Here is a 25,336-nt window from a genome sequence, read left to right on the forward strand (position 1 = left end):
TGCATACAGTACTACCATCAGGTCTGTGTCCCAAAGAGATTTAAAAAAAGGAAAGAACTTATTTGTACAAAAATATTTTTAACAAGCTCTTTCTGTAGTGGCAAAAAGTTGGAAACTGAGGGAATACCCATCAAGTGGAGAATGGCTGAACGAGCTGTGGCATATGACTATAATGGAATATTGCTGTTCCCTAAGAAATGAAGAGCAGACAAATTTTAGAAAAAGCTGGAAAGACTTACATGAACTGATACTAAGTGAAGTGAGCAGAACCGGGAGAACACTGTACACAGTAAGAGTAACACTGTGCAACGATCAACTGTGAATATCAGCTAATATATATATGTATATTATATGTATATGAAATATACATATAATATGTAGCTAATATCAGCAATATCATGATTTAAGATAATTCCTAAGGACTCATGATGAAAAATGCTATCCACCTCCAGAGAAAAAACTGATAAAGTTTAAATGCAGATTGAAGCCTACATTTTTTCCACTTTCTGTATTTTTTGGTTTTTTTCCCCTTTGGGTTTGTGTCTTCTTTCATGATACGACTGATATGATAATATGTTTTGCATGATTGAACAATTATAAGTTATATCAAACTACTTACTGTCTCGGAGGGAAGAGATAAAGAAAAGAGAAAATTTTGAACTCAAAATTTTTTTGTATGAATGTTAAAAAATGTCTACATATAACTGGGAAAAAAATAAATTATGATTCTAAAAAAAAGAGAAATTACTCTCAAGGATTATATACTTGCCTGCCTTATTAAACAGAGTACACTGAACTTTTTATTGATAGCTCGGCATCAATGTAAACCTCCACTACTGTAAGCTGCCATCACACATGCACAACATCAAGGATGCCTATACCAGAGACATGAGGCATCTGTCTGCCAGTTATGAGGGGCATTTACAGAAAGCCCACATTGCCTTGTTGGCTGTACAATGGTAAAAGAATCGTGTACTGGATAATGCCTCTGTGGACGATTTAAGGAAAGGCAAGATCAAAAGGAGAACGATGTAGATGGCTATTATGATCTACACCACACAGAGAAGCATCCTTGGCAATGACAGCACAGATTTACTTAATTCCTTTAAAGCTCTGCTTCTTTTGAAAGGTGTGAAACTGTTTACCCTTTCACCACATCTTCCCCTTTATATACAGAGTGTTCGGTTTTGATGTCTGCTTTTTACAGTTTTTCTAACCTGCTACTCAGTCATCAGCTGTTAAGACCCACAAACATTCTTCTCCCTCCCCACCCCTCTACTTTGGAAAGAGTACTGGGATCATATGAGCTGTCCCTAAGTATTTCAAGGACAAACATGTGGAAAAAGACCTATCTACACTTCTCTGTTCGGCCCCAAAGGGCAGAACTGGGAGCAATGGGAAGTTACAAAGAGAGAAATTAGTGTCAATTCAAACTTCTTAACCATCAGAGCTGCCCCAAAGTGGAATGAATCACCTTGGGAGGTGGTGGGTTTCCCTTCCTTGGAGATTTCCAATAAATAATAAATGAGTGTTGATTTACTGATCCAAGCAGAAGTTAGATGACCACATGTCAGTATGTTATAATGAGGATTCCTTTAGTATATGGGCTGCACCAGATGTCCACTAAAGTACCCTCCTATCAACTGTGAGTTGGGAAAACGGACTGTCCAAATTATGAAAAAGATAATTGCTTTTCTAGGTTTGAGGGGATAAGTTATCCACTGAGGAGTGTACGTGTACTCTGGTTGCTTTCTTCCTAGCTCTTGGCTCTGTTATAGACAGAGAAACTTACAAAGTTGTACACAGGAGAAGTGTTCCTAGAGCAAGCTCTGTTCTATGGTTGGGAAATCCAGTTGATCCAAGACTCTGGTGAACTGAAGAGTTGCCATATATACAAATCATGGGTCACCAGACTTAATGAATGAGATAATAAAAAGCAATCCAAATGAAAACTACACTGAATATAATTAAACCATTCTTTAGGATGGCATTTCAAAACCTAGAAATCACTATCTGAACCATCAGTTACCAACATGCTGGAGATACACAGAACTGTCAACTAATAAAAGTTCAGGTTGTTATTATTAATATTCATATACTGCTTAACCACTTACTACCTGTGTGACCTTTAGCAAGTCATTTCACCTCTGGGCCTTAGTTTCCTCATCAGTAAAATGAAGGAGTTGGATTGGATGGCTTTTGAATCTTTTTCCCTATCTAAAATCCTAAGAATGTCAGATAACTGAAAATTCACCATTTTATACTTGTTTGACAGGAAGAGGGAGAAGGAAAAAAAGAGGGAGGAGGAGCGAGAATCTGGAGGCTATTCTGGTATACCATGCTGACCCTTCCCCACCTACATATAAATGCAGGAGGAGTTGGATTAACAGTCTGCACTGAGTCTAAGATCCAGGGGAAGCAGAGCTAACACCAGTTAACAGCTTCCCTTTGTCCTGTTTGGGGCCTACGAAAAAGGAATCATTTGAAGACTCTTTCTGGGGAAAGAGGGAACTCAAGTAAAGATCTGCATGTATTCGATGACCTCAGACTATTTCATAGCTGCTGCCTCCTTTAAAAATAGCCCCAACATTTATAAGTGATCAGATCTCTGGCTGCTTACTGGCAGCTAGCCACCCTCTGCCCCAACAATTTGTCCAAAGGAATAAGTTGGAATAGGAGAACAGGGAGCAAGAAGGGGAAACCGTTTCCTTCTTTAGTTCTTCTGCTTCAAAATAATGCTATCTATTGTATTGGCAATGACACTTTTTACAACTGAGGAACAAAGAGAACTAGCCCAAAGTCCTATCTAAGTTGATGGTCCCCAACATATTTGTCAAATAAAGCTAATTTTCACTTCTCTAAAGCCCTATGATCATTTTTTTTCTGGGGATGGAGGTGGAAGGGAGTGGGCAATAATATTTTACAAGTGGGACAAGAAGGATCTAAGTTTTTTGCTCTTCCCCAAAGGAGGCTTTGTAAATAAATACATTTGATGCCTTATGTTATATCTCCTGATCTAGGCATGCATAAGTTTAAAAACATTCTCACCTAGTCGGAGCTCCCCGAAATTGCCACATCCGATCTTCTTCCCAACCCGGAAATTGGGGCCCACCATTAAGACTCCCGAGTTGGTCCCCGTATTCCGACAGCCATGGGTGTTCCTTCCCCCCCCTGTCTTGGCCATTCTTTTGCCTTCCTCCGTCTCCCCTTTCCCTCCTCTCTTGTCAAAATCCATAAGTTTGTGATACCCTGGCCTCTCCACGGTTACGCTGCTGCCATACAAAACCCTAATCCACCGAAACTCAAGGACAAAGCGTGGTTCTTCTGCAATCAATACACCATTGCGGCCCAAGGCAGAGGCGGTGGGTGGGGTGAAGGGGAAAACGTCACCCACAAGCTCCCAGCTACTGAAATGTTAGTGGTTTCCAAAGTCCTAGTGTGGCTCTCATCTTTGTTGCCTGTAGGTCGCTCTTTGGTGGAGAAGGCATTCTGTGGGAAGGTTCCTTCCAGCTTAGATCCTTTGGCTCCCAGCTGACCAAAAAAAAAAACAAACAAAAAACCAGAAGAAATTAGTTAGGAAACTCAGACTGGTAGTTCTATTAATAATGACAATGTCAGCAGTAACTACTCCCATTTTTATAGCACATTAAGCTTTATAAAGTACTTTCTTTACAATAACTAGATGATACATCATACAAGTAAAAACAGATGCAGGGAAGCAGAATAAGCTCTAGATTTGTATTCCTGGGTTCAAATCCTAGCTCAGTTACTTACTACCTGGATCACACATCTGGCAGGTCCCTAAATCTCTCTGACCATTAGTAACTCCTGAGATAAGTCCAGTGTGCTTTCCAAAATGTTTCCTCTTTATTTCTGCAAAATCAAACCACCACAAAACAAGAAATGATATTTTTTCCTCCAAGAAAATACTAGACTGAAGCCAATAAAATCAGAATCAGTTCATAAAATTAATACATCTAACAGATATTTAGTGAAATAAAGGATAAAATGTGATTCCTGCCCTATAGAAGGTAACTGTAAAGAAACAATACACTGTTAGTTAATACAATACCATAAGACAAATTACAAAGCAGCGTTAATTGTTAAGAATCATATACCTAACCAATCTTAGGCTAGAGAAAGAAATGACCACCACTCTACACTGGGAACACTTCCTAGTTAATAAATAAATTTAGACTAGCTTTGAGGATAGGAGGGATTAGGGGAGGGGCAGACAAAATAAGGAAGAATGTTATTCAGGGCAAGAGACCCTAGCATATGGCTGGGAAACCTGCAGCCTCAAGGCCACATGTGGCCTTCTAGGTCCGTGGGTGCAGGTCTTTTGACTGAGTTCAAGTTTTACAGAACAAATTCTTTCATTAAGGGCCTTGATGCTAAGGCTTAGCATCTGAGGTTTATCTCCCTAGCCCTCCCCAGTACCTCTATCATAGGATCCCACCACCTCAGTTACCCCCAAATGTAAGACAGCTGACAGTACACTCACCTGCTGAGCCACAAAATGTCGTGTGCAAATAGGAAAGTCAAAAAGGGACAGGAAATATATGATGTAAAGCAAAGATTGGGGTTAGGGGTCCTCAATTCTAACCCTAAATCTCTGACACTTATAACTGTGATTTTATAATTGATCACTTTGAACAAGCCCCTCTCTGAGCTACATTTTTTCCATAAAACGGGAGACTTGAATTATGTGATCTCTCGGGCCACTTTGGGCACTAAGATTCTACTTCTATCTATATTAAAAACATTTTATCGGTGCAGAGGAAGTCCTAAACAAAGGAACTGACCTGGTCTCCTGACTCTCTTGCTGACCCTCTTACACTTCTAGGGAAGAGCAAAGAAGACAAGAGAATACAAAGCAAAGAAAGCCAGTCCTTTGCCAGGCAAGGAATCAGCTAAGAATGGCCGCGCCCACGTACTGGTGCCTAACACATCCTTCACTGGGAAAACACCACAGGATGATGGGGGAAGCAGAACAAACCAGCCTGGACAGCAACAGGTCAGAGCAGGGGAAGTCCAAATGGCTGCTTCTAGCAGCTCTGACCCAAAACTACCCAAGGAAGGCCAGAAGGCCCAAAAGCTAAGGAGCTCTGGCCCTGGGCTTCCTCAGAGGCAGGTGTACAAATACCTCCATTGTTCTTAGGGAGGAAGTGATCTCAGGGGAGTCATAACCATGGGTTCGACAGCAGTCTGCCAGAGGAAGTCAAGACGAGGCACCATGCCAAATGTACACACAGTCGCCTAAGGGCAGGGCCAGGCCAGGGCCATGGGGAAGAAGCCAAGGTGCTCAAGATCAGTAGCAGTTAGGGGTTTGAGTCGAGCAGAGCTTTGGGTACAAAAGTGCAGGGACAGCCAATAGAAACTGGAAAAGTGGCTGCTCTAGGATAGTACGGAGGAAAAACGCCACTTTTCAGTTTTGTTTTCCAAGAGGTGGTAGCTAATAGCAATAGGGCTGACCACAATAAACTTGGCTCCCCACTCAGCAGCATTAGTTTACAGCAAGGTGGTATACTCCAAAGAGCACTTTCTCTGGCCTAAGCCTAGACAGTTCACTACCTGCAATTATTAAGAACACAGTTTCTTTCTCAAAGTCTATTTACTTTCATAGAATCTTAATAGTTTTTTTGAAGTCTGAAGCTAATTCCAAAATACCAAGTCTAATATTTTCATTTTACAAAAGAGAAAAAATGAGGCCTAGAAGGTTTGCCCCAAGGTTACACAGAGACTTAATGCAAGAGCTAGGAATCGAATCCAGGTCTTCCTGACTCACTGCCAATATCTTCCTGCCTGAACAGGACACTTGCTCTTTATCTACTTGTCTGATTTGAGGCTACACATTGTGCAATTTTTTTTAAAAGAAAATAAATTTGTGTTGAAAAGCGGGGAACAACAGGGAATGGAGAGAGGCCCTGGATATTTCATAAAGTATGAGGATATAGCTCTAAGTAGATCTAGTAATGTCAATGATTTCTGATTGATATTGATTGAGCAGGTATTTCCCCCCGTTTTCCTTTCTGCTCCCACTTTCATTTGGCTGAGATTTCAGACAGATTTCTAGAAAGTGAATGAAATTTAATTCACCAAATACTTACTAAATGTTTACTATGTGCAAGGTCCGTGTCCCCAAGGAACTTACAGTCTAACAGGGATGCAGTTCTTGTAATATGGACAAAAGTAACTAGAACATGAGGGAGAATGAGAAGACTAAGAGAGAGAGGTCCAGGCAAAGGGCATGAGAAATCTGAGGAGGGAGAGATCACTTTCACAGGGGAGGTGGAATACAATTCAACTATCACCAGCTAGCTAATCACCCAACACTGGTATAAAGCACCACAACCTATCCCAACCCCAGGGAATCAGAGGGCTTCCAGGGAGAGGTAGTATGTGAGTTAAGGATGACAGGAAAAGTAGGGACTTCAGAAGATAAACATAAAGGAAAAATATAGTCCAGGCAGAGGGCAATTCAATAAGAAATAAGAAACATGAGCAGCTACTTAGTGGAGTTTTAACAGCAGCAAATATTTATATAACAAAGGACTAGAATGAAAACTAAATCCACATGGATGGGCAGGACATGACTGGCATGTGAAGACAACATATCAATAAAACAAAAATTTTAAATTGTTAAATTAATTGTTATTTTTAAATTGTTGAATAAATTTTTTTTAAAAAAGGTAACTGGAACCAAATTGTAAAGGGCAATTATGCCAGAAGTTGTTCATATTTTATGCTATAGGTAATAGAGAATTACTTGAGGTTTTGACTATGGCTGATCGGACCTGTTCATTAGTAATGTTATTTTTATAGCCAGATGAAAGAAGAACTTCGGAGAAGAGAGAAAATGGAGGCAAGAGGACAAGTCTGGAAATGCTTGTTAAATGTGTCTGATATACCTTCAACTTCACTGTTATCTCAAGTCTGGGAGAGGGTTGACTCTACCCTAACCCAAAGTTTAGGTTGGTACAGAGTATCTCTATACATTCACAGGACTAAAGCTGGAGGATCTTATTGGCATTCTCATCCAACCCTCTACAAAGTCACAAAGACAGTAATCAGAAGGTAAATATGAAACTAGATTCTCTGATTTCAGAGTCATTACCCTGTCCAGCTCTCTTACCTCCTAGGGCACTGTTTGATACAGGTGTATCAAACTATGGAAACCACCAATTGGAGGGCCTGACATAAGGTTGGTCCTAGGTGTCCAGATTTAGGATATGGTCTGAGAGAATGGAAGTAAGAGGGCAAGATAAGGGAGACTAAGTTTCAGGCCAGAGATTTCTGGGCCCAAAAAGTGATATGAAGTCCACAGGTAGAAGGGGAGAGAACAATGCTTGCTGGCTGGAAAAATAAAATAAATTTTAATTAAAAAACAAACAAGTATTTAAGTTCTACATGCCAGACACTGTTAGGCATGGAGATACAAATACAATGAATGACAAAATCCTTACTTTCAAGAAGTTTACACTCTAGTGGGCTAGATTTTCAAAGAAAGGATAGAATGTTTAGAAGCAATTCCTGTTGAAAAAGAAGTTGGAAATAAATGACCTCTAGTATCTCTCCCAAAACTACGATGTCATGAAGCAGAAACTCTCGTGGCAAAGTTTATTTCCAGGGAGAAAGTAAAAGATGACTTCACCTCACTTTTCTGCTGGTGAGTTACATATTGGTTTCAAAGATCAACCTCATCCAGATTCATGTAATGGAGGCGGGGGAGTGGAAGAGAAGAGGAAGACACATGCCTAGGCTTGCAGCTTTTCAACCTCAGCATGGTACTGGAGAGGTATGGGCCTGAGAGAACATAGAGTGGAGCCTCTTCTGGGTATCTGTATATATTTGTAAATGTACAAGCTGCAAGTTCCCTGGGATGGCAGCATGGGCAGCTTTCTACCAGATTCAGTCATTCCAGGTTTTAACTGGCGCAAGCAGTTGAGAAAAGCCCCCCACCCCAATACTTCCCCAGAACCTTCTCTTTGATTAGCTCTAATTACAAGCTAATAAGGGAGCCAAAGGATTTGAGAAAGTCACATTTCTCCTCCTTCCAGACTGGGTTGGAAGATAACCTGTGGATTAAATAAGCAAAATACCACCCCCTCTAGGAAATGATCCGCTGCAGGTTGTTCGCTCAAACCTCATTAAGCTTTCCCCACTCTCAATCAATATTGACGGCAGAAAGGGTCTGTACGTAAGGAACAGGGAAAGGAGGTGGGAGAGATAGAGGCCTAAGATGAGGCAGGCATACAAGCTAAGGGAGAGCAGAGGAATTCTGCGTAGACCATGGAACCATAAACTTTCAGGATGTAAAGTTCAATCTTTTGGGAAGGTGGGCCAGATAAACACCAACAAACACTGAAGTTCCCAAGAGCCTTTTCTTAATCCTCATCCTTTTTCACTACTCTATAAAATTAAATCATTTTCTTTCCTCCTGGTATTTTCCTAACACTCCTCTTTCTATTCTCCCCCTGTCTACCCCTTCTCCAACTCTTCTGTCGAATCATCACCCATATCCAAGCCCACTAACTGCGTGTTCACTACAAGGCTCTGTCCCATCTCTCTTTATGCTCTCATAATATGATAGATTCGATTATTGTCTCTACCCAATCATATTCTAGATGACCAGATGCCTTGAGGCAGCTGGTGGAACAGCAAATAGAGTACAGGGCCTGGAGTGTAGAGTTCAAATTCAGTCTCAGACACTTATCAGTTGTGTGACCATGGACAAGTCATTAAATTTGTTTTCCTCTCCTCAGTACCTACCGTGCAGGGTTTTTGTGAGGATCAAATGACTCATTATTGGTAAAAAGCATCTAGCACAGTGTGGGGCACATACATATAAATACTTATCCCCCTTTCTCTCCTAGATCTCTCCATATAATCTCTAGCCTTCTTCTCTCTACAAATGCCCATGTTGTTGGTTACATTTTTACTGCATTATTATCAGTACATACGAATATTTTTGTTTTTGGTGCATTTGAATTAAGTCCTCACACAACCAATTTTTTAAAACATGGTATCTATGCAAAGCTGAAAAAATGTATCTACTCCTTTCAATGTCCATTCAGTGTTCTCCAGAGATTTCTTACATCTAACTCAGTCCACACACCTCTAGCACATATTCCCTTCTCTCCACTCATACAACTACCACCCTTGTTCAGATACTTCTTATCTCTCGTGTGTACTGTGGGGATAGACTTCTCCTACTTGGTAATACTGTTTTCAGGTCTCTTCTCTCTCATCCATCCTCCCTGTAGCTGATAAAGTGCTATTCCTAAATTACAGTTCTGACCACATCGTTTCCCTACTCGACGAAAAAACATTACTGCCAACTACGTGCCAGGCATTATACTAGATGATAAGACAGACAAAAAAATATCTCCAGAGTTTATATTTTAATCCCAGTAGCTCCTTAATAACTCTAGGATTAAATACAATTTCTCCTTAAATTACTTAAATTCTTGAAGTACTACTTAAAATATTTAATTTCTTTGACAACTTTCCTCCAATCTACCTTTCTAGCCTTATACGTACCCTTTAGATCAACCAAACACTATCCTTCTTGCTAGTCTAGCTCTGTGGGATTAAAAATCAAAAAATAAAATTGCAAGCTAATTAAGTCAAATTTTTGGTACTCTACTAAAACAACTTTTTTCTAAGAACTCTTTAAGAGGTTCAAAGACCTGGGAGTTTTTCCTGAATTTTTTTAACTAAAAGCTACCAGCTTTTCTTAACTAAAAAAAGATATGTTTGGGGTTGGAGGACAGGATGAAGTAATAGCTTCCTTAAAAAAAAAAAGAGTATATTTTTTTATGTTGATTCTGGATTTGGAGTCAGTTTTTCTTACATATAGGATGTACCAGGCTAGTCCACATCAAAGCAGTAATAAAGAGGATATAGTATGGGAGGCTCAACCCAGATACTGAATAAGATGAAGAATTTACCATCTTTGGGTACCAGGTTTGACCTAGTATGAGGGGAAGTATAGTTATGGGAAGTTCTTTTCTGTACCCCCAATAGATACAGGTCATTGCCCTTTTGACCCAGTGATCCCACTACTTGGTACATATACCAAGAAAGCCAAAGAGACAAAGTTCTAATATAATAAATATTTACAGCAATACTTTGTAGTAGCCAATAACTGGAATCAAAGTAGGCATCCATCAGTAGAGGGAATGGCTGGAAAAACTAGCACATTTAAACATAATGGAATATAATTATATAGTTAGAAACAAATATGAGGAATGCAGAGAAACACAGGAAGATCTATCTGGACAGATGCAAGGGGAAATAAACAGAATCAAGGGACTGTTGGGAGGAAAGCACTTTGTAAACTGTAAAGCAATATAGCCATGAGTTATATCATTTGGATGGGATGAAATCAGTAGGAATTTGGCTAATTTCCTAGTTTTAGGCTAAGAAACCTTTCAAACTAGCAACCTACTATGGGAGAAAACACAATGGCCTTAGAGTCAAAGGAACTGAGTTCTAGTCCTGCCTAACTGCCATTACCTTGCTATGTGATGTTAGGCAAGTCAATTCCTGTCCTTAGGCCTCCCATTTGTTTAAATGGAAGATACTGGACTGGATCTTTTAAGAAGCCTCCCAACTCTTACCTTCTGTCTCTGGAATGCCATGGTTCTAATCCCTGGTTATCTATTGGGCTGATGACAGTGAGGGGTGCCTGGGTGCCAACTGACCATAAATTTACAAATGTTAAAGTGGTGGCTGTGGGTGGGCAGTGGCAATTATAAGCAGGATGGAGAGAACCCTAGTCAGTTGGACCCAACCTTTGCAGCTCCCCAACACTGGCTCCAAGCCATCAGTTGTAGTACCTTTGTCATAGACAGTAAACACCAATCCTATACTTTTCTCCAATATTACAGGATGAGAACTGGTTGGTGATTGCTGACCGACTGGAACAATGACCCCACAAAAAGCTCAATCTACCAAAGTTTAACTCAGTTAAAATTACATTCACTCTGCTATTTTTATTAAGGCAAGAGAATAAATGCTCACAACTTGAAGAGATTCATCAACAGAGGCTTGAAAACAGGGTTTTCTGTTTAAAACAAATTTTTAAAAATCATAATTCATTCCATTACGAAATCACTATACAGAAAAATAACCATATTAGATAATAGGTCAGGTTTGAGGTCTGCCCACAGTCTTCACACTTTAAGGCACACATCATTGGGGTGTGATACAACTGTTAAAAATTCTGTTGGATGATTTGATTTCTGGTACCCTTTGTGATAAAAAAAAAAAAAAATCACCCAGAGGTAACATGGTATAGTAGAAAAAATACCCCATTACTCTTTCCCTCCTCTAAGTTCCCACAAGTGGGAACGCTCACCTAAGTTTATACCACTTGGTACTTACAGAGATAGGGACTGGATTTCTCTGGTTTGGGGAACTCCCCAGTGAAAAAACTGCCACTACCAATGTAGGCCAACAATCTTCTCTGCAATATTTAGTGTTAAGAAGGCTGCTTAGAGCACTGAGAAGTGAAGTGACTTTCCCCAATCATGCTGCCATTATTTGTCAAGGAAGGACTTAAACCAAATCTTCCTGGTTCAGAGACTGGCTCTCTATCTACTATGCCAGGCTGTCTCCCACCACTTATCAAACATGGGCTTATTATGTTTGTGGACCTGGTGTTATACTATTTTGATATATACGTCTCATTCCCTAACCAGATTGCAGCTTCCTAAAGGAAGCTAACACTGCATATACAATCTTCGTATTCCCCCAATACAATCACATCAGTTTCATGAAAACACCTTATGCAGCACAGCAGTGTTAAGAGTAGAGCAGGCAGTTGCAGAGGACATTTTTTAATACGAAGGTTATAAACAATATACCAATGACAGGCAGGCTGGGGTCCAGCACTAAAATGGTACTGTGGCCTATTAGCCATTCTACAATTAGCTGAGGGATATCACAGTAGACAATCTGCAAAACCACAATGGGGATTGTTAATAAAATGCCCAGAAGGGTCCTGTGAGGTGATGCTGGTCCACTTCATGTCATGTGGGGTATTTTCATACCTGTGACAGGCCTGTCATATAACTACTGTGTGCTTCATAAATATCCTTAAGTTGACTGAAGACTGCTACGGCCTCTACAACATGGCACTCAAACAAGACCTAGGCCTGGCTTTATCTGGGAATTACCCTGGGGTGATAGCTGGAGCTCCTTCCTCACTTGGGAGATTCCCATCTTGGCTTTCCCTGACATGGTAGCCTGGGCTTCCCATTGGCTATCTGAGTTTCAAGCTCAAGCAGAACAATGATAGATGGATGCATGGATGGATGGATGGAGGGAGGGAAGGGTGGGTGGGTGGGTGGGTGGATGGATGTATGGATGGACAGATAGATGTCTGCCCACTTTTGTGTCCTTACTTGCACAAAATTTCCCATGCTGTCAGCTTATTTCCACCTCTCTAGTCGGCAACATATAGGTCACTTGGCAATTTTTCCTCTCTGAAATATATCACTTTAACATTCATTTCTGTCAAAACCTCATCAGTTGCTTCTCCACCTTCTCACTGAGTTGTAAGGCTTTCTGAAGAGGCTCTCAGTCATTCAGATACAGTATGTCTGAGCCATTAGTAACGCAACCAAGAGGCAAACAGCCTGACCTCAGATGACTGAAAGGGAAGCCTTGCAGTTAGTGATGGAAGCCATGAACACATATGTACTTATATCCCATTTAGTCAAACTGTCACCTAGCTGTATTGTTGAGGACGACTAAGAAACCAACATTGGCAATACAGGACCCTATTCTGCAAACTATAACTGCTTTAGCTCCAAATAGCTTCAAGAAATGTAAAATTTCTGAGGCAGGGGGACCTTAGGCAATCCATAGTCCAATCCGTAGTACCTAGAATAGGAATCTTCTTTAAAACATCCACAACAAATGATCTTACTTTTTAATGTCATCCATTCTCACCATTCCAAACAAAAGAGCATGTGATTTTGAGCTAAAAAGCCCCAAAGGTCATCTGTCCCAGCCTTCACTTTACAGATGAAGAAACCAAGGTTAATTGACTTGCTCAAGAGTTCACACAGATAGAATGCAGCAAGTAGTTGGGAAGTGAACCCAGAACGTCTGATTCCAAATGCAGCACACTAAATCCACCCCAGCCTCCATTTAAAAACTTTTGTTAATAGTGAACCTACTGTTTCCTAGAAGAGCCTTGGAGGATCTCTATAGTAAGGAGTCAAAAATCTGCCTCATTGGTCCTAATTTGGTCTCTGGAGCCAATTGGAACAAACCTGGATCCTTTTTTCTTAAAACAGCTCTTCAGATATAAGAAGAGAGTGATCATTTCCCACCTACTCCCTGTAGTTCTTCTATAAGATAACCATAGTTATTTTGAGTAAATTGAGTTAGTAACTCAACTCTCTTATGGAATAGTTTTTGAGTCAGAGGCCAATCTCCACAATTTGTGTAACTTTGGGCAAATCACTTGCTCTCTCTGACCCTCAATTTTCCCACTCTGTAAAATAAGGGTATTACACTAAATGATCTCTAAATCCTTTACTAAATTGTGTTTAGAAGTGAGCACAACAGTTCAGGTGCAGAGTGATTACGGTGAGGTACAGCAGAACTGTAACTTCCCTCAATCATAAAATGACAGTGCACATGATTCACTCTTTGATGGTTTTAAGATCCCTTCAATAACTGTCAACATATCATGGTCAGCATTAAGAATATCAAAATTCTTATTTCAAGCGCTACAAATTGTAGGATATTAAGTAAGATTTGCGGTGACCACCCATGGAGGTTCCTTTTATGAAGAGATGGGCTATGCAACATTGGAAATGCAATCTTCAAGTGAAGTGCTTTGAGATGAAGTCCTGACTATGCTTGATTTAGATTGTGCTCACAGATGTTTAGTCACCTTACTCCAAATGGATATCATCAGAAAGCTGCAAATGAGATGGGAGCATCACACAAAAGGAGACAAGAAATGCAAAATAATGCAAAGTAGAATCTACCTATACCTGTCTCCTTGTGGCATGACTATCAGACTCAAAAGCTAGAAGACTTGGGTTCAACTTCTGGCTCTATTTCCTAGTTACATGACTATGAGCAAGTCTAGTACATCTGGATTGTGTTTTACTTATCTGTAAAAAGAGAAAAACTGTGTGCATGTATGTGTGCCTGTGTAAGTATACGACCCAGCTTATAGGGCTGACAAATGGCAGTTATCATTATCTTGATTTCATAACAGTTAAGTATAGGGTTGTTGGGTATTGATTTTTTTTTTTTAAACAATTTTGATCTTCTAACTTATAGTGATGGTTTTAATTGGCAAGATTCTAATCCCTGTTCCTAGGGCATTCTGAAGGGGATAAAGCTGAATCCTGTAGAGTTGTATGTTGTCATTAGCCGACTCTCATCAGCAAAAAGGCAGGCAATGATGGTGGCTCTCCTGAGTAAAAGGGCTCATCATCCTCATTCTCACCTAACAGATAAGCCAAAAGAGCTGCAGACAGGCAGCATTCACACTGACAGAATGGATTACAGAACTTTCTTTATTCTCAGTCCTTTTTTCCCAACAGCATACTTACTTAATCTGACAGATGGACAGACAAGAATCCAGACTCCTGAGCTCTTTGCTCAGTACCACTACTCTATTATTAGCGAAGGGCTGCAAGGCAGGGCACTGAGGGCATTTCTGCGCCTTCATCTGTGGTACTGTCATGGGCAAAATACAAAGCAGCAATGAAGGCTCTTTAGAGGAGCAGCACAGAACAACCAAGCATGGCCCCACTCAGAGACTGAATACAGCCCAACAATCCCACCAACTGTCCATCTGCAGCCAAGGACAACTGAGTAGTGGCTCCCATATTCCCTTAAAAAACAAAAACCAACTGCAAGTGCTTTCTCCCTGCTCACTATTCCTGGCCAATGAAAAGGTATAGGACACAGCACCATTAGCAGAAAAAAGTACTGATCACAGATTTCAAAGACCGGGACTTGAATCTCAGCTCCAACACTTGTTAGCCATGCTCCCTTACACTCGTCCTCCATGAATATCAAGTTTTTTCATTTGCAAAAGAAGGATAGTAACACTTGCACAGAGTAACACTCATAAAATTTTTTTGAACATCGAGTCCAACATTTTCACTTTACATATCAGAAAACTGAGACTGAGAGTTAAATATTTTAAAATTGTTTTGAGGAAGGTAATCTGTCATAAATGAGCTACTATTAATCAAGTTTTCCAAACAGACTCTGGCATAAAAAATTTTTGTCTTCTTTCTTTATAGAGTCTTAGAGGAGAAATGTCTCTTTGCCACAGAGGATGGTGTGAATTTCCACAAAATTCTTGCTCTGCCTTTGAGGGTAAGAACAAAGAAGAATTTTTTATTCATGCTGGGAGTTCAGGACTAGTAAAAAACACTCAGAGGTGGGGGTGGGGGTTATTAGAGCAGGGTAAAGTTAGACCTCTGGATGAGGGTATCTATGCATCTTGCATTTTAAGTAAAACAAAAGTTTAGGTTCGACACACAGAATGGCCTCAGGCATTCCAGCGGAAATGGCGATAAGAATCCGAGTTAATTGGAAACTACTTTCTGGAAAGAGAGGCAGGGCAGGAGAAGGGGACAAGAAAAAATGTCCATTTAACTTGAATCCAACAACTAGAGAGCTCCCCACAAAAAGTGGGGATTTTCTCTGAGCTGTCCAACTGGAGGGGTGGAAGAGGCTTCTGAAGGGAATCTGCTCTGACATCCCCTCCAAGCAGGGATCACCTCTATCACATCTCTTCTCATGAGAACACATAGTACTAGATTTAAAAAGCCAGGCCTTGAGTTGAGGTCCTGGTTCTGACATTCATCACTAACATATGATCCTGCCTGAATCACAATCTCCACATCAGAAAAACAGAGATGTATCATTTTTACTACCTATCTCATGGGACTGTTGCAAGGAAAATGTCTTGTAAACCTTAAAGTGCTATGAAAGTGTGAGTTACTATCATTGAGGAAGCCCTCTCCAGTCACAGTCATCTCAGCTTGTTAGGAACGCCCTCCCTATATCACGCCAAAGCCATCTTTTTGGGCCAGTCAGGCTGACTCATCTTGAGATCAAATCTGGCCTCAGACACTTACTAGCTGTGTGTTCCTGCGCAAGTCACTTAACCCTGTTTGCCTCAGTTTCTTCATCTGTCAAATGAGCTGGAAGGAGAAGGAAACAGCAAACAACTTCAGTATCTCTGCCAAGAAAACCCCTAATGGGGTCATGAAGAGTCTGAACTGTCCAGGACTGAAATGACTGAACAAAGACAGCTCAGTCCTCTGGAGCAGGGGGCCAAACTCTTGCCTGTGGTGTAATGGACAAATGTTCTAACAATTTTTTTTAAATACAAGAAAAAATGTTAATGTACGGTTTCCTAAGTCAAAACGTAGTCTACAGGGGTTTATCTTTGAGTGTGACACTGCTGCTCTAGAGCGACACAGAACAAATATTTTTTTCCCACGGAATCCCTCCAATTATTTAAAGACAATGAAGTATCATATACGCCTTCCTTTGGATGGGCCTTCCTTCAAACACAAATAACAAATAAATAGGCCAATAGCAGAAACTTATTCATCTCCGCCCTTCAGAATCCTCACTTTCTTCCTTCAAAGCTCTGAGCTTGGATTTAATTTCCTCAGACCATCCTTCCCACTACTGTTATTTCTTTCCTCAAATCATCTTGTCCTCGGTGATAAGTTTTCTCTCAGTTAAATCTAACTCCCATGGGTGAAGATACTTCTTAGTTTGCCTCTGTATTGACAGGACCGAGCACAGTGGTACAAAATTACTCAAAGAAAACTGAAGAAAACAACCTGTAGAATATGTCATGGGAGCCCATTCCACCACACTTTCTATCTCTCCAATTTTCTATGCTGTGGACAGATGTTCAAAAGGAGGAGGCTCTAAGGTCCCATCCTATCCTCAAGTATCACTAGAAAGGAAATGTAGAATCATTATCACTACGATTTGGATATCAAATCCCAATTCTCTAAAAAGTGACCATACGTGTAATGAGAAATGTGGTAAATTTGCTGAGAAGTTGTGTGGTATAACTGAAAAAGACTGATTTGAATCAAGGCCTAAAAGCAAGGTTCACATTTTGATTCTGATATTTAATAGCTAGTGCCTAACATGACCTAGGTTGACTCAACCTTCTGAGCCAATGCCTCCATCTGTCAAGACGGAAACAGCTTTAGCACTACCTACTTCCACTGGACTATTGTAAGGAAGTGCTTTGTAAATCCTAAAGGGTTACAAAAATGCAAGTAGCAGTTGTTAATAATAGGTCTCAGTTAACAAAACCATCCAGTTACCTAGAACATAGGACAACTAGGATCTAAAGCTAGAAGGAACATCAGAGATATCCCTGTAGAAATGAAGGCCCAGTAAGGTCTCACATCTTCATTCTGTAATGTGGTAAGAGAATAAATTGATGATCATAACCACCAAATTCCCTTTGCATCTCAGACCAGATGCTCAAACCTGCCTTTATTTCATGTTCAGAGCCAAATTAATGTCAAAACAGCTTAGAACTAATTAATCAACAATATTAAGTGCCTTTGTGCAAGCCACCCTGCCCTAGGCTCTGTGTGTGTGTGCGTGTGTGTGTCTCTAGAAAAGTATGTGAGCTCTTTTGTCTAACAGACAGTAACCATCTGTTGAAAGGACTAACAATTCAACATTAGGAATCTATTATGTATAAGGCACTGGGGATACAAAAATGAAAAATGACATGATCCCTGTCCTCAAGGAGCTTAGAATCTACCGGGTCAGTGGCTGATGTGGGAATTTATTTTGCTTGATTATGCAGGCTGGTTGCAAGGGTTTTGTTTTTCTTTCTCCCCTTTCCCATCAATGACTGGGGGGTAGGGAGAGGTGAGAAGAGAGAAAATAAATGCTTAAAAAAAAAAGGAAAATCTCAAGTAAAAAATACTGAATCTGAGCAAAATCTTGAAGGAAGAGGATAATTTTAGTAAGGATGAGGAGGAAGTAATACATTCCAGGCATGAAGGCTGACCTGTCCAGAAGCCTCTAGGCAAGAAACAGAATGCTGAGTTCAGGGAACAAATAGTGCAATTTGGCTGAACATGCAGTGTTGCAAAGGGACTGAATGTGAATTAAAGCTAAAAAGGTAGGCTGAATCAAAGTGTACAGGGCTTTGAAGGCCAAGATGAGGATCGTGGATTCCATCCTGTAGGCCATGAGGAGTGAGAGTAAGTTTTTGAGCAGGTGAGTAACATGAAGGGAAAGGAAGTCAGAGTCTTATGACTTTGTGAAGGAGGTCAAACCTAGGAATGGGAAGGGCCATAAGGGTCACATTAGAAGGACCAATGAATTGGTTGAAGAGTTCAGAGAAGAGAAACAATGGTGCTGTCTTAAAGAATGGGAAGGTACAATGGAAGGTTTCTGGAGAAGCCAGAAATAGGGCTGCCAGCAATTTGAAGCACAGACATTTCTGCAAGGAAATGGGGGCATTTTTTTTCCAGGTGGAAAAAGTACCAAGAGCAAAAGGAGACAGAAAGAAAAACATCTTGGGCTCACTGAGTGAGGAGGCTGGACAGGGCTGAGCTAAGAGGCCTGCAGGAGGTGAAGGCTGCCCCCTCAGTGGGCCCAACCAGCTCAGCGGGGCATGTTCTTGTCCCCAAGAGTTGTCACTCCACAGCCTCTAAGAGAATAAATGAGATCTTCTCATCTACCATATACAAAAACCTTCTGTAAACCAGAATTAGGCCAACACAGCTGACAAATTTACTGTAATTCTCCCATGGGAAAGGTCAACATTTACTCTATTTTGTAGAGAACAAGCAATTTATGCCACAAAAAAAAAATTCTTGTCACCTAAGAAAGCTCTAATAGAACAAGCTGTTGCTGAAATTAATTTAAATTACTTTTTGGGGGGGAACCCATCATAGAAAATATTATTTTACTATTATTACTAATAATAATTTCTAATATTTATATGGGGCAGCTAGGTGGCACAGTGGATTGAGTGTTGAACCTAGCTCCTTCCTGAGATCAAATCTGTCCTCAGACACTTATTAGCTGTGAGACCCTGGGCAAGTCACTTAACCCCATTTGCCTCAGTTTCCTCATCTGTAAAATAAACTGAAGTAAATGGCAAACCACTCCTGCAACTCTGCCAAGAAAACCCCCCAAAAGGAGTCATGTTGAGTCTGATGTGGCTGAAAACAACTGAAGAAATCTTTCTAAAGAAAGCTTTAGGATTAGGAAAGTACTTTGTTATCTCATTTGACCCTTACAACAGTACTGTGATACAGATATGCTGCTATTATGAGGAAAGGTTAGGTTCCTTATCAAAGGCCATACACTGAGTGTCTGAGCAGGATTTGAACTCTGGTCTTCCTGGCTCCAAGTCTAGCACTATACCACCTAGCTGCATTAGGGGCAAGGGGGATCTCAGAGTTCATCTGATCCAATCTTCTCATTTTCAAATGGGGCAACCTCTGAGGCGCAGGAAGGTTTGATTACTTATACAAGGTCCCATAACTAGCAACTTAGCAGAGAGCTGGGGCCTGGACCCAAGTTTCCTGACTCCAAGACCAGGGAGAGTTCTTTGTACTTCACTTATGCTGCCTCCTTTTCAAATAAATTATTTCACAACCACAAGAAGCTAATGGGCAAACCAAAACCAGACCAGAAGAGCTCCAGATATGGATGCTATCCATACTGTGTAGTTACAAGGGAAGTGCAGCTTTCTAAAGTCTCCTTCATCTCCCCATTTCTTCCTCTTCCCTGCCTTCTCTTTTTCAACAGACTCCCTAATGCATTATTAGTAACTGCCAATCAATTATCTGCTTGCATCTCTTATTGTCTCAGTCACACTTGCCTGGAAAATATTCACCATGACATACACAGGTATTAGGGATGCCATGACAGAAATTTCAGCAGAAGCACAAGCCTCAGATACCCAAGCTAAAAATAATTCTGTACTGGAGGAGTTGAGGGGCTAGGAAAAGCCCAAACACATATGACTCTAAAATTAAAGAAGAACTGAATCTAAGGGCCAAGCAAACAGTTTAAGACTGACTTCTAGGGAATCTTCCAAAGCTTCCAACAGCCCATTTGAAAGTGTGAAATCCATTTAAGTTCAGCAGTCATTTATATTTAGAATGAATGCCAATCGCCAATGTGATTCAAGCTATGGCCTACATCTCTGACAGGTGGGACTCAGGAAAACTGCAGTCAGTCACCAAGTAAAAGGTTTTTAGACAGCGGCATTCATGAGAACCAATCTGCTTTCTTAGCAGACACATCTCTATTCTGACCCCCCCGATGAGGTCCTCAAAAATCAGTAATTAAACTAATTATAAAGTGTGTACTATACTTTTTATTCAAAAGGGATATTCATGCTGCTGGAAAGGACCTGAGAGATCATCTATTCCAACCCTCTCATCTTACAGGTGTGGAAACTGAGGCACGCACCTGTATGTTTTACATTGTTTCCTAGCAGCAAGAATATGCTACTCCCTTGTTCCCCGGGTGGCAAGTCCAGCTCAAAAGCAGTGCCATCTGTGGCTGTGGACAGATAAAAGTTATGAGGCAGGATGGTATGAGAGCTGACTCTGTGACCAGGACCCTGAGGATCATCAATTGAGCCAATCACAGAATTAGTGGAGGTTAGCATTAGAATGATTCCTTAGAGTACATCTTGTGTATCCACCTTGTATTTCAGATGGGAATGGGGGAAAAAAGCCAGACAGGGGAAGGGCCTTGCTCAAGAGGTCACGTAACAGATAACATCTAGAACAAGAATCCATGTCTCCTGACTTCCAGGCCAGTGCTTTCACTACAGTATTGCTGCTGTGCCTAACTGGCCATAAAAATACTATGTTCAAAGACCTAGGGCTATTGTGAGGGTGTGCTCTCTAAAGCCCAACCAGCATTTTTACATGAGGGGGATTTGATCAGTGAACATTTCTGTGTTAAGACTGGACACCTGGTCCCCAATAGAGTTGGCATGAGTTTACATTTTAGCTGTGCATCCCAGTTACAGCCTTGCAAGTTCTGTCACAAATTTTTGTCAAAGGCCTAGTTACCTGTCATGTTCTTTTGGGCATTTCCCATCTTGTCAAGGCCAATGACCAGGTTCCCTTTAATAGAGCCAGGAATCTACTTCTCTTCTGACCTGCTCCATTCAGTGATGTCACAGTTCCCGGGGCTGACATCACTCAAAGCAAGACATTAGACAAGGGTGGATCTGAAAAAAGCTGGATGGTTTCCAACATGCTTTGTTCATGCTAGAGACACTTAAGTGTCTAGGAAAGAGAAGTGGATTTAGAGTAAGAGGACTTGGGTTTTAATCTTGTCTGTGTCACTTACTGTGTAACTTTGGGTAAGTTAATTCCCTCCTCTGGGCCTCAGTTTCCTCATCCATAAAATGAAGAGGTTGGAACAGTCCCTTTTTAGTTTTAGAATCTATAAAACAACCTATGGGAATTAGGAGAGACCTCAAGTAGAGCAGTTGGGGTGCTTCCTACCTCAATTAGCACCCAGAAGAGTGAGAGAAAAGGGATCTTCTAAAGGTCCTTGCATTGGCATTCCTCATACTTCCTTACCAGTAAAATCATTCTATTACTTACTTCCCATGGGTCATTAGACTTCATTCACTCCATTTACAACATAATCTAAAGCAGAAGTGACCACAAAGAATAGAAGTTCCTTGAAATCAAGGATTTTTCATATTAGTCTTTATCTCTCCTGGCATACAGGAAGCACATAATAAATATTTGTTGAATTTCTACAGGCAGCAAGGAAATCTCAGTTCCACCTTCTCAGGGCCTCAGATTCTTTACCTGGAAAGTGGGCATTATAATGATAGCCAACAAAGAGTGTTTGGAAAGCACCTCAAGATTCTCAGATGAAAGGTGTTGTAAGGAGGCAGCTATTATTTTAATTACAGCCCGACTCATAATGGAGGTACATTCTGCTTGCTTTACCAAAGGGCAAACTACATCCTCAAAAGGGTTTGAAATGCACCTGAGAAGATGAAAGCTCTGGCATTGGCAACACTACCATAAAACCAGCGTCTGGGGGTGGTAGGGCTCACACAATCTCAGAGCTGGAAGAGAGATCCCAGAGGTCATCTAGTCCAACCAACCCATAATTAAATAGGAATCCCTTCATCCCCAACAAATATTCCTGAAGACAAAAATCATAACTGCATTAAGTCATTTTTCCTTTTTTTTTTTTATAACCAGATACAGAATCTGAAGCCTCAAGCCACTGTCTATAGAAACTTCTGCCACACAACCTCAATGACCTTGGGCAAATCACAACTTCTAAGTCTCAGTTTCCCCACCGGAAAACTGGGGAGCGGGGAAAAGATTAGAAAGGTCCCTTTCAGTTCTAAATCCCTGTTCTTATTGGATGTGGCCTCACCAAGCCCTCACTATCACCTCCTTCTACCTGTATACTAAACCTTACTTAATCTTAAATAAAGGCTATGTTAAAGTTTGTTTGTTTGTTTGTTTTTTTAATAACAGCAACTAAGCTGGCAAAGAAAAAACATCGCAGGAGGCTTTCTCCTTGCACAGGCTTCTCGAAGACTAGAGTCTCACCAGTAGCTGGTTTCCCCAGTGTCAGGTCTTTTCCTTCACTAAGCAGTTACAGGTTAGTATTCCCCAGCTCCAAACGCTCTGGATTCCAGGTTCTATGGTCTAGAGGAATAGCAAAGATCACAGAATGTAAAACTGGAAGGGATCAGGGAGATTAGCTAGTTCAGACCCAAAGGGTATTAGGCATAATGATTATTCAAGGTTACAAAACTAATTAGTACATCAACAAGAACCAGACTCAGTTATTCTGATTCCTAATTCAATGTACTTGACATTACAGTGTTACCTCTCTGAATGAAAACATGCCTGGAGTCTAAAGACCAAGAGATGGATTATTTCCAATGACTAGTTCTGCTAGTCTGAACTGCTTTTGAGTCTCAGTTTCCTCAACTGTGAAATGGGGATAGTATATATTCTACCTACTTTATAGAGTCTGTATGAGGATCAATTAAAAAAAACTTTAGAAATTATCAAGTGCCTATGATTATTGGGATCCTAAGACTGAGAGAAATCATTCAACCACCCATGTGGCACAGGAGGATGCTGAAGCTGAGAAGTTGTATGAAGTTCCTTTGTCTCCAAATCCAGGGAGAATTCAATGACACCATGCTGCTCTGCCAGTCCTGTTATCCAGGCCAGCAACACATAATCCCCAAACTGGCAATAACATGAACAATCTGAGGATGATGAGGGTAACAAAGGAACAGTGGTTCGTTCGCATTTAAGCTTTAAGATTTGAAGAACACATTATGTATATATTAATCTCATGGGAAAATGCTGTCAGGCCTTCCTCCTAACTACTAAATTTTTATGTATCATGCATAGGATGGTTAGCATGAGGTAGCAGGTCAGAACAAGCACCATTAAGTCTGAATCACGATGGGGCCATGGCTTCAAAAACCTAGGCTACATTGAGAAAGGAAAGGAGAGTTCCTTTAATAATTCTTTGCCCTGGTCATTCACCATCTGCAGTACTGTGCTCAGTTCTAGGTGCCACCTTTTTAGAAAAATACTGACAAGCTGAAGAATATTCAGAGGAGGGTACCAGGACAGTGAGGAAGTGGAGGGTTAGCGTAAGGAAATGGACATGAGCTCAGCAGAGAGAAAACTTGGTGGAGATATGACTGCTGTCTTCAGGCATCTGAAGGGTTGCTATGGAGAGCAGAGACTGGATCTGTCCTGCTTCAGTCTCAGAAGGGAGAACTAGAGACAAGAGTGGAGATGAGAGAGAGAAAAATTTTAGCTCAATTTAAGAAAGTACCATCTAAAAAGGAAGACTATCCAAAAATGAAGAGGTTGCATTAGGAGGTTGGAGGCACTCTTTAAGGCCTTCAAGCAGGGACTGGATAAACTTGTTGAATATGCTGTAGAGAGGACTGAATAAATGACCAGTACCTAGCAGAAAGCCTGATGTGTGTGTCTACATGTGTGTATGCACATACACACATGCATGCACGCACACACACACCCTTAATTAAGGTATTGCTTGATGGTCTCATAGGTCTCTTCTAAATCTGAGGTTTTTATTGTTCTGTGAAAAAATTCAGGACTATGGAGCTCAAACTTGAGGTGATTAAAGTAGAATGGCTAGGCTAGGGAAAGATGACATAATGCCACAAAATCAGCCATTCCTCCAGTCCAACTAAAACTCTGGATCTCGCTCACAAAATTACACACCAACCATTCAGCATTCTCTCTGGAAGCCAGGGCAAGGGAAGCAGCTTTTCTGGGTCTTCCATGTCATCTGGAGTATACAGTGCAAACTGCAAACTCTGAGGACACTGCTACTTTGGGGGCTCCCTGCAGCAGCCTTTTACTTGATTTTCACAGTGTCAAAGCTCCTCACTCTCGCCCACTACCCTGTCAGGTGAGAATTGAAGAAAAGGCAAACTTCTAAACCACAAGACTTCCCTATTCTAAGAGCCTACCCTGGACAGTGCTCAATTCTCCAGAAAAGGGTGAAAGAAAAGAAACATGGACCTTGGACACTTAGAGCTTTCTGGGTCTGTTAACAACAAAGTCTCCCTAAGTGTCTCATTCTAAGACTGCCACCTCTCAAGTGAGATGCTTGAAGGAATACACAATTTCTTCCTTCCAGTCACACAGACTAGAATGTCCTCTCTGCCTTAGAAAACAATCTGCATGTGTTCCTATGGCCAAAAAAAACCACCACTGGGCAGCCAACCCTCTGGTGATGAGGCTCTCCCCGTACAAAGCGAGGATGGGCCTTAGATAACAAGCAAACAGTTCGTTGTTGGGGCCATACTCAAAATCTTTCCAGCTTGGTAGAAGAACCCGTAGAGTTTTCAAAGGGTTCTAGATCTAAGAGCTGGAAGGAACCAGAGGCCTAAGCCCAGGGTCACTCCCTTCCTGACACAATGACATTTTATCAAAAAAAAAAGACAAAAAAGAAATGGAATCAAACTCAGCAATGTCTGACAAAGGGCAAAGGAAGAAGAATTGAGCTAGAGCTGGAGACCCTTTCCAGCTGTGACATTAATAAAATGCTCACCTCCTTTTCCCCTCATCCTGCCACCCCCGCCCCCAACTATTCTCAATTTAAAAGCACTCATTAAGCAACTACTATGAGCCACACAACTTTAGATACAAAGAGAAAATAAAACTGACTATGGTCTCAAGGGGCTCACATTCTATTGAATTCTCCTCCATCCACAGGAGAGGTTGTGCTGGGTATAAGTACCCAAAACTGTATTAGG

General features: G+C 40.9%; 1 protein-coding gene across 16 annotated transcripts in view; it reads right to left on the reverse strand.

Annotated features, from left to right (window-relative positions):
• Nucleotides 1-25,336, reverse strand: part of CSNK1G2 (casein kinase 1 gamma 2) — a 97,683-nt gene that overhangs the window by 44,163 nt on the left and 28,184 nt on the right. For 6 of the 16 annotated variants that reach the window (XM_072601510.1, XM_072601511.1, XM_072601509.1 and 3 more), the window contains exon 2: nt 3,049-3,531. In XM_072601510.1, the coding sequence (XP_072457611.1) occupies nt 3,049-3,235 (187 nt within the window). In that variant the 5' untranslated portion in view covers nt 3,236-3,531. Of the gene's footprint in view, nt 1-3,048; nt 3,532-21,101; nt 21,192-22,622; nt 22,722-23,664; nt 23,861-23,880; nt 25,119-25,336 lie in introns of those variants that run through there. The other 10 variants (XM_072601503.1, XM_072601505.1, XM_072601506.1 and 7 more) reach the window with 7 other exon arrangements.

The sequence above is a fragment of the Notamacropus eugenii genome, chromosome 4 (genome assembly GCF_028372415.1).
Source record: "Notamacropus eugenii isolate mMacEug1 chromosome 4, mMacEug1.pri_v2, whole genome shotgun sequence".
In the NCBI taxonomy this organism is placed as follows: Eukaryota; Metazoa; Chordata; class Mammalia; order Diprotodontia; family Macropodidae; genus Notamacropus; species Notamacropus eugenii.